At 43.9% G+C, this 9,808-nt stretch overlaps 2 protein-coding genes across 9 annotated transcripts in view; both read left to right on the forward strand.

The window, feature by feature from the left end:
- The window catches only part of KLKB1 (kallikrein B1), a 32,831-nt gene extending 28,650 nt beyond the window's left edge, over positions 1-4,181 (forward strand). For 5 of the 7 annotated variants that reach the window (XM_040490002.1, XM_040490003.1, XM_040490000.1 and 2 more), the window contains 3 exons: positions 805-900; positions 2,969-3,108; positions 3,696-4,181. In XM_040490002.1, coding sequence (XP_040345936.1) covers positions 805-900; positions 2,969-3,108; positions 3,696-3,875 — 416 coding nt within the window. In that variant the 3' untranslated portion in view covers positions 3,876-4,181. The remainder of the gene's footprint in view (positions 1-804; positions 901-2,968; positions 3,109-3,695) is intronic. The other 2 variants (XM_040490001.1, XM_040490005.1) reach the window with 2 other exon arrangements.
- A 4,907-nt stretch (positions 4,182-9,088) lies between these two features.
- Positions 9,089-9,808, forward strand: part of F11 (coagulation factor XI) — a 17,903-nt gene continuing 17,183 nt past the window's right edge. The window contains exon 1 of one of the 2 annotated variants that reach the window (XM_040490008.1): positions 9,089-9,455. In XM_040490008.1, coding sequence (XP_040345942.1) covers positions 9,415-9,455 — 41 coding nt within the window. In that variant the 5' untranslated portion in view covers positions 9,089-9,414. The remainder of the gene's footprint in view (positions 9,456-9,808) is intronic. The other variant, XM_040490009.1, reaches the window with a different exon arrangement.

Below are 9,808 nucleotides of genomic sequence, written 5' to 3' on the forward strand. Positions count from 1 at the left end.
CGCAGAAGGAGGTTCTGGGAAGCCGGTAGTGTGATGGTTGGAGGTGTGGCCTTTGGAGGAATAGTGTCCACGGTTGGTGAATGCCCACCGCGCCCAGTAACGATCCCGTGACCTCGGGCAAGTTGCTCTCACCTCTTTGCACCTCAAATCTCCTCATCTGTAAAATGAGCGTGATAATGACCCTTTGGTTTGTCATAAAAATTGCCAGTTAATACCTTAAGGCGCTTAAAATCGTGCCTGGAGATTCTCCATTATCACTCTGCAAAGTATCACCCACAGGATCAAACGCGAGAACCTCTAATGCTTTTGGCAGAAACTTGTGTTCTGAGGTTTAAGATTGAATCCAGGGGCGCCTGGGTGGCGCAGTCGGTTGAGCGTCCGACTTCAGCCAGGTCACGATCTCGCGGTCCGTGAGTTCGAGCCCTGCGTCAGGCTCTGGGCTGATGGCTCAGAGCCTGGAGCCTGTTTCCGATTCTGTGTCTCCCTCTCTCTCTGACCCTCCCCCGTTCATGCTCTGTCTCTCTCTGTCCCCAAAATAAATAAACGTTGAAAAAAAAAATTAAAAAAAAAAAAAAAAAGATTGAATCCAGAAGATGTGACACCAAACACGTCATGGGAAAATGACTCGGGAGATGAGAAAGTTTCTTGAATCGTTGCCCTCAGCAACTGCGCAGAAAGCAAAAGGGTCATTTTCCTTGGTGCTGCCCTATAGAAAGAGAATCCAGGAAGAGAAAGGTGTGTATTTTTAAAGTCAATATCCATACCTTTGTTTAACCAAACTCTAATTTAAAAATTACCTTTCAGAATTCCAAAAACCAATATGCCTGCCTTCCAAAGATGATACAAACACAATGTATACTAATTGTTGGGTGACTGGATGGGGCTTCACAAAAGAAAAAGGTACGGCATGACATTTTAAATGTTGTTCTTACGAGAAGTCTTCTCTCGCCTCAAATATTTACTCAGTGATTTTTAAAAATTTTTGTTTAATGTTTTTATTTATTTTTGAAGGAGAGAGAGAGAGAGAGAGAGCATGAGCAGGGGAGGGGCAGAGAGAGAGGGAGACACAGAATCCAAAGCAGGCTCCAGGCTCCGAGCTGTCAGCAGAGAGCCCTGTGTGGGGCTCGAATCCATGAACCATTAGTTCATGACCTGAGCTGAGGTCGGATGCTTAACCGACTGAGCCACCCAGGCGCCCCACTCGGTGATTTTTGAGCTATATTTTTGTTTGGGTCTGGGGAAATGTATCAGGCAACCTTTTAAGCATCTTACTTTATAATAAAGATCACTTGTGGGACTTCATAAAAGGACTGGTCCCATACAGGGCTAACAAGACTGCTCAAGCCCATCCTGTCCTCAGTATTAATAGTGTTCCCATCTCTCTGTGCCTTGATGTTAAGGACCTGGAGCACAGGCAGGCAAACCATCTCTCTGACAGGCTGTCAATCTTGTTGGGTTTTTTTTGTTTTTGTTTTTGTTTTTTAAATACATCCTTCTTGCAATCTGATGTAGCCCATGAACCACTTTTAAATACTTAAAACACACAGAAACCCGAAGGACAGCAGTGAAATTGCAAATGAGCTCTCAAAATACTTCTCAGAGGATGTGCTATAGTAATGCATGAGTTTCTTTGTTAATATATGAAATAGCAAGTTGTTCAGGTAACTGCCGTAATTTAGAAATTGTGATGAGCGCAAGTGATATTTACCGTTATCTGCCACAACTGTAATGTGCAAATATCGCGACCGTGACATGCAAATATCTGGGCTCTCTATTGATGGCAAGGTCGTAGATTCTGCTAACGCTCCCTTGCTTGGGGCTTGCCTTCCTAATTGAAAGGAGTTAGACTGCAGTTGGATATCGGTGAAAGTAAAGATGTATTTTCCGATGCAAGTTAATAGAACAAGTGACTTCTTTTGGTGCAACCCCGTTTAAGAGCCCCTGTTCATGGGTTGTTGGTGTATTTCAACTGGCCTTGAATTTTCCAGCAAACAGACTCTTCTCCCTTTCCAAAACTATGTTCCTGATAGACACTATAGGGAGTAATATTTGCAGCATTCTTTACCTATTTAAGCTTGTCATGCTCTTTCCTTCTTTCCTGACTTACTCCTTTACTCGATGAATTCAAATTTTTCCAATTTTTGATAAGTGCCTGAAGACAGGAAGAAATTGTAAAAGTAACCTTAACTAAACAAGGAAGGCTCCCAGTGTACGCTCAAGGAGAACCTGGAGAGTGGTGGAAATTTAATTATTTTTCAAGAAATTGTTCTTCGTGGAAAATACTTGGACTTACTCAAAGAGCAAAATACTCCTCTGCTGTCAGAGGTCTGGTGATCCCCTCCCCCTGAAACGATATATTTTAGAATGATCATGTTGAATATATAAAACAAAAACCGAGAGGTGAGAACTTACAGCCTTTGGGTTGGAGGAGATAAGAGGGAATTTCTGAGAGACATCGACTGAGAGGAGATGACAGAGGATATGGAAGGGTTGTCCTAATATTACATGTCAGAGGCCAAAACATGGCGTGCACTCTCTCTCTCTCTCTCTCTCTGTTTTTCAATTTTCCTTCTCTGTTACTCGCTGTTTGTGTGATTAACGCTACTTTCTCACCCTACTTTTTTTTTTTTCAATGTTTATTTATTTTTGGGACAGAGAGAGACAGAGCACGAACGGGGGAGGGGCAGAGAGAGAGGGAGACACAGAATCGGAAACAGGCTCCAGGCTCTGAGCCATCAGCCCAGAGCCCGATGCAGGGCTCGAACTCACGGACCGCGAGATCGTGACCTGGCTGAAGTCGGATGCTTAACCGACTGCGCCACCCAGGCGCCCCACTCACCCTACTGTTTTTAATCTAAAGAAATGACCTGAACAAAAAGCTCATTATTCTGATCTGCTTTAAGATGTTAGTATGTTTCCTATTTATCTTATTTCTTCCTTCTGAAGTTACATATTGGTGACCTTCTAGGCAAAATCCAAAATATCCTACAAAAGGCAAATATTCCTTTGGTATCAAGTGAAGAATGCCAGAAAAAATATAGAGATTATGAAGTAACCAAACAGATGATCTGTGCTGGCTATAAAGAAGGAGGCAAAGATGCCTGTAAGGTAATACATTTGCGCAAAGAACACACAGTAACCTGCTTGAGAAAATTAGCTCCAAAATACATTTCTCATAGTATGTTTCATTATATTTTTCTTAAAAAATTCTGAGCCACATAACCTGGCAACTTCATAAATAACCTTTAATGAATGTATATCATTTTTATTTTATTTATTTATATATATTTATATTTTTTATTTATATATATTTATATTTTTATCATATAAATATGTAATAATATATATAATAATATATAATATATCTAATATAAATTAATATAGTATGTATATATATATATACACTATGTTTAAGGAGCACAGTTGTACATATAACAACTGTACTAACATATAGAGCATTAGATGTATTTGACATTGAGATTATGATGTCAACATTTCCTTGTTGGAAAAAACGGAAAACGCACCCATACGCTACTGAATTAAATCATTTTCATCCCATCAGCAGCCAATGAGGAACATACGACAAAAGTATAAGAAACCGTATGTGTGGGGTGCGTGCAGTGTGACCAGAGAATTTTAAAGGCACGTCTGTCATACTTTTCTGTGATTTTATTTTTCCACCCGCTGTGCCACAGGGCGATTCAGGCGGTCCCTTAGTTTGTAAACACAATGGAATATGGCATTTGGTCGGTATCACCAGTTGGGGTGAAGGCTGTGGCCGCAGAGAACAACCGGGTGTCTACACCAAAGTCGCTGAGTATGTGGACTGGATTTTAGAGAAAACACAGGTCGGTGATGGGCTCACCAGTCTCTGATGAAGTCACGGGCGTCACGAAGCTTTCTGGAGGTGGGAGAGAGCCCAGTTTGTAGCCTACGCTTTTACATCCTAGGTTCACTTCAAGTCCTGAGCCGTGGGGTCCTCATGTGCAAAATCATGGAGAGTGGTATCTACCTCGTGTCCTTGTCCTGAGGGTAAAAAGGGACAATGTATACGCAGCTGCCGAGGACAAGGTCTTGCACCAGTAGGCGTTCGGCATTCAGTCATAACGCGAGTACCGGGAGATAACAAATGAACATTTCCGTGATTATTTGTTGTGCCATAAAATGGCAAAAGAACGTGATTTTAAAGTGCTTTCTTCTGGGGCGCCTGGGTGGCTCCGTCGGTTGAGCTCAGGTCCGACTTCGGCTCAGGTCATGATCTCACAGCTCGTGGGTTCGAGCCCCGCGTCGGGCTCTGTGCTGACGGCTCAGAGCCTGGAGCCCGCTTCGGATTCTGGGTCTCCCTCTCTCTCTCCGCCCCTAACCCACTCGCATTCTGTCTCTGTCTCTGTCTCTGTCAAAAATAAATAAACGTTAAAATAAATAAATAAATGCAGTATTTTCTTCTGACTGTGAAACAGAAGGGAAGGGAAGGGAAGGGACTCCAGATTCTAGCACAGTGTTTGTGCTGGCATCACTCTTGTCTTACTGCCTCCTCTGGATCACAGTATATTCTTAGAGACAGAAATTTCTACTCTCTTCCCCACCTGCATGGTCATTGAAACCTACCACTGGTCGCCTCCCTTGGGGTGAAGTTCCAGCAAGCTTGCATTTTGTTCTGCCAAGTGGAAGGGCAGGAACCTGTATAAGACTCACTTTTCTAAGAAAGAGTTTTCTGAACCTGGGAGAATAACAATGCATCTCTTCTTTTTCTTTTTCTTTTTTTTTTTTTTTAATGTTTATTTACTTATTTTGAGAGAGACCTGGAGAGAGTGAGCAGGGGAGGGGCAGAGAGCGAGAGAATCCCAAGCAGACTCCGCACATCAGCGTGGAGCCTGACGCAGGGCTCGAACTCGCGAACCATGAGAGCACGAATAGCGCACCTTTTCATCTGGGCCTCCTACCTTGTTACCTGGCACTGGCACACTGGGTGTGCAGGCGAGGCTCGCAGGCCTGCAGCTCCTATAACAAGCGTATCACATAGCCTTCCAGCAGGGCAAGGAATCTGCTGTTCGGGGCTGGGCGGGGGGTGTCCATGGCTATGGGGCTCTGCGGTGGTAATTCAAGACGCATGAGGTATGCAGCGTTTCGTAAATCCAGTCTCGTAAATTCACGGTAGCAGGGAGTCACCCTGGGAAAAATGTGACCTAAGTCCCTATGAGACCCAAATTCCAGCCGTGCCGGCGATGACCACAGCTGGCACCAGGTAGCTGGGATCCAAGTCAGTTACACTGACTTCACACTTACAGAGAGCTGCCCATTTACAAACTATTGTGCAAAACAAGTAGAAAGACGGAAAAGTGAAGTTTCTAAAAATATTTTTTCCCTCCCCACCGAAAGACACGTTAAGTAGTAGAAAGGGCTAAAGGCGAAGGGCTGGAGGAAAGCCATGAGGTGCGCCTTCCTCACAACCGCCTCCGATAGGGAAGTGCTGACTCCGGAAGGAAATGTTCTAGACGTTGTCAAGGCTGGCTGGGTTCCACGAAACAATTAAAAATAAAGACAGCTTCAACGTTTACTTTGGCGTGCAATAAACACAGTGGTCCTCGCTCTGTGTGGGTGTCATTTTATCTTTAAAAGGAAAAATAAGTGGCTTGCTACCAGAATCTTTCATCTCTGGCTTTTAGGATTAATTCTAATGGGTGTTTGAATAGGACTTTGGAATGCTTGCTGGGCAACCGCTGGTCAGGGGATGACCTCATTTCGGCAAAACCGGGAAGAGGGTTTTGAAATGTGGACTTCCCCTGGGTTGTGATGATTGTGTTAAAAGTTGCTGATCGGAGCCAGAGGTACTGGAATGGTCCCTGTTACTCCAGCATTTGCACGCGTGGAACACACAGCACAGGCACACGCCTCATCCGAGGTCAGCCCACGCCTCCGGCATCTGTCTCGTTCTCCCCAAGGTGTGCAAAACCTCTAACTTAAGTTTGCAACTTTTAGTTATTGTTGACTACTGTTTCCTCACCAAATTATGAACGAATTTGAAGGAGGCTGTCTTTCATTCATATAGCATATAGTTGGGCTTTCAGTAAATGTCTAATGAATAAATGCATCTTTATTCTAAAGAGGAGGCAGCGGAGGCTTGAGGAGGTGAACAGATGAACTCAAGGCCACTGGCGAGGACAGAGCCAGACTGCGCGTGGCATTCATAGATCCCAGATTGGGTCTCCAGCCCCTATCAGGGTGCCTCATAAAGGGTCACGGGAGCAATTATAACCACCATTCATTATTTTCATTATCCTCTAAAGCAGTGTCTCACCTGGAGACAATCCCCGCTCAGGGGACATGTGGCAATGTTTAGAGACATTTTTGGTTGTCACACCTGGGCAAGGGGGTGCTACAGACATCCAGTGGATAGAAGCCAGGGCACAGGACAGCCCCTCGCGACAGAGAATTATCTGGTCCAGATATCGATAATGGCAGGGTCGAGAAACTCCCATCGAAGGTCAGCATTGATACGTTATAATGAAAAGGGGATATTTCAGGGACAGCAAGAATGGGGCTGTTGGACGTGGGAGGCTATGCCCTCTTTCAAAGCAAATCTTGATGGGAGAGAAAGGAGCTCCGAGAGAAAGCTGACTGTGGCCGTGATTGAGAAGAGGGGTCTCCACTGCAGTGCGCCTGTGTGGTTTTCTTTGTCCCAGACAGGAGATTGTAGGTCATCAATGCTGCTAAATTCTGACTTGCAATTCGGTCTCTGCAGACTAAGTTCTGGATTCTTCCTAAGATTTTTGTCTAGAAATTCCCCATTTCCATTAGCCTTCAAAAGCATTTTATTTGGGTTATGGGGGGGGGGGGGACTTTGCCTTTAAGATAAAAGTAGTTGACCTTAAAATTCTAGACTGCAGCGGCATTAGTTGAAAGAAGTCTTTAGAATACTTTCTGTTAGTTTGAAAGGAAGGTCTATTTCATCTCAAAGAATTTCTATGCAAGTAAGACCCTTATTCCACTTTTACCTGGATGGACAAAGATAGTTTGGAATTTTTATATCATTTCAAAAGCTTTAGAGATTTCACTAACTAGCTAAACCCAACTTGGGATGCTGTTATTTGGTTTCCCAATGAAGTATTGCTCTCATTAGAGTCTTTCTGTTTCTCTGAATAGGGTTGGAAGGTTATCATTATGGTCTTTTCATTGAAGCTTTAGGATAGAGATGGGGTTTCATGGAGTAAACAGTACAGGGATGTAAGGACTTTATATAACTCCACATATCGGTTTTCCGTGAAAACCTGCCTTGGCATAAAATTGCCCTTCTGTGTTTGAGCTTCATAGAAAGCAGTGTGTCATAAATATGCACTTTTTGTGTAACTGGAATGTAATTCAGTTTAAGTGGGAAACTCAAGAAAGCAACTAAGGAAGGACTCTTTCTGCCAAGACAGGTGACCCAATCTTGGCAACAGATGAAATAAAAATGGCTGAAGAGCCGCCTTCCTGATAGAATGCCACACTAGTCCTTAGCACTCTGGGTAAACGCCTCTTCTGAGTCCAAATCCCCCTTAATTTTCTGCCCCATGGGACACAACGCTGTCTTCTCTCTTCAAAAAGTGTCCAATTAGTTTATACGGAGCTAAACTTCGAAGCTACATTACTTCACTAATTATTCTCTCACTGTCTCCTTCAGTAAGTTCTCTTTTTCCATAGTTCCATTTCCATAAGAATTTGGAAAACAGTGTCCAGTGTTCCTAATCCTGGGTCACCTCTCCTCACCGGCACTTGGCCACTGGGGATTAGGTCTTCCACACTTTCAGAAACGGTTCAGATAATGGCAACCTACGTGTAACAGACATGAAATGAGAGGGTCTCTGTCTCCAAATATTAAAAGGCTCAAAGGAAGCTGGTGGCGTTTTCTAAGCTCCGAAGATCCCACTCCTATCACCGCATTGTCACTGAACGAAGTCTAGTATCCCCTCTGATACCAATAACTTCAGAAGGATCTCGAATGGAGGCAAACCTGTCTCCAGGTTTATTTCTCCTTTCATCTTCAGAATGTTCCTTTTTCATTTCTTTTTAATGTTTATTTATTTTTTGAAGGAGAAAGAGAGCGAGAGGGATGGAGAGGCAGAGAGAGGGAGACACAGAATCCAAAGCAGGCTCCAGGCTCTGAGCTGTCAGCACAGAGCACCACACGGGGCTCGAACTCACAAACGGAAGGATCAGACCTGAGCCGAAGTTGGACGCCCAACCGACTGAGCCACCCAGGCACCCCAAGAATGTTTTTTTTTAATTTATGACTGCATTTGTAAACCTAAAATCGTACTTTGCTTTCCTATGAAGAATTGGAAGTCTTCTCTGAACCATAAAATTATCTCTCTAAAATTGATGTACTTTTTTTGGTTTTAGTTTTGCAAGGGAACTAAAATTTATGTAAATCAGACTTTTAAAACAGATGATTTCCGGGGGGAGGCCTGGGTGGTTCGGTAGGTTAAGCATCCCCCTTCGCCTCAGGTCATGAGCTCACGGATGGTGAGTTCGAGCCCCGCATCAGGCTCTGGGCTGACAGCTCAGAGCCTGAAGCCTGCGTCAGATTCCGTGTCTCCCTCTCTCTCTGTTCCTCCCCTGCTCATGCTCTCTCTCTCTCTCAAAAATAAATAAAGATTAAAACATTAAAAAAAAAAAAGGCAAAGAGAATTGACGGGTTTTGATTGCTTGCAAAAGCTAGACACGTGACTTCCTACCTCCCCTTTTGTCTCCAATTGCAGACTCTAAAGAAAGACAGGAAAGCCCCATGTTTCTCCGTTTCTTTAAAAAAAATTAAGTCAGACTTTCAGTGTTTGTAAGATGAATAAAAAAGGGGTTGGCGTCTTGGAAGTGACCATATCAACATAACCCCGGAGGAGGCAACTTGATACAAAGGGAAACTGAGTCTAGGAGCGCTGGGCACCTGCAGTCCGCGCCTCCCTTTGTCCCCACCCCCAACAGGTGACGTTCCCTGGGGCCACACCACGCATCAAGAAGCCACCAGACCTTCCCCGTTTTCTTTGTAGACTGTGAGCCTCGAGTTAGGCGAGAATTAATGATTAACAGCCGATGTTTGTCAGTGTGGTTAAGGGCAGCTGTGGTTACCAGGCATCCCAGTGTGAGGGGCCAGTTGCTAAGCCACACAAATTCAAGTTCTCTCCCAGTCTCTCTGAGGGGAAGTTTTGAAAAATACACGGTGAAATAAGACAAAAAGATGTATTGCCTTGAAAGAGCGAGCAACTGGACCACTTTTGATACGCCGAGATTTTGAGAGCTCTCGCAGACACTGCTGTACGAAAGGACACCGTTACACAACATCGGGAATCGGGAAAAGTAAATATTAAAGCTGAGCGAACGTGTCCTGCCCAAGCTCATTTAGAGGAGGATGAAGACCATTTAGGAAGAAGAGAAACCCTCATGTTGAGAAGGTGGCAAACAGGCAAACAAAATATTTTCAGGTAGGATTTCAAAAATTCTTTGATTTCTCTCCAGCAAATTTTCCTTGAAGTGCCTTTCCCTACCATGGTGGGGGGGGGGGGGGTCTTACAAATCTTTTACAATAGAGAATTTTACAAATTAGAAAGATTTTCAAGATCGAGGTTAAAACAATAGCAAGTGTTGATGCGTCTCACTGATAGTGAGTTTTTCAGAGCAGTTAGTTCAATGCTTTGTGAGCGTAAGTACGTTTATAGGTAATGAAGACGGTCTATGAATATACTTGCAGCAGACTTTTCTAAATGGTAACGTCATAAGTAGAAAGTCAGTTAGAGCTTCCAAGAGGTACAGAGAGAGACTTCAAAGATGGAAAGAA

This window comes from Herpailurus yagouaroundi, unplaced genomic scaffold (genome assembly GCF_014898765.1).
Source record: "Herpailurus yagouaroundi ecotype Mexico unplaced genomic scaffold, PumYag 181, whole genome shotgun sequence".
Taxonomy (NCBI): domain Eukaryota; kingdom Metazoa; phylum Chordata; class Mammalia; order Carnivora; family Felidae; genus Herpailurus; species Herpailurus yagouaroundi.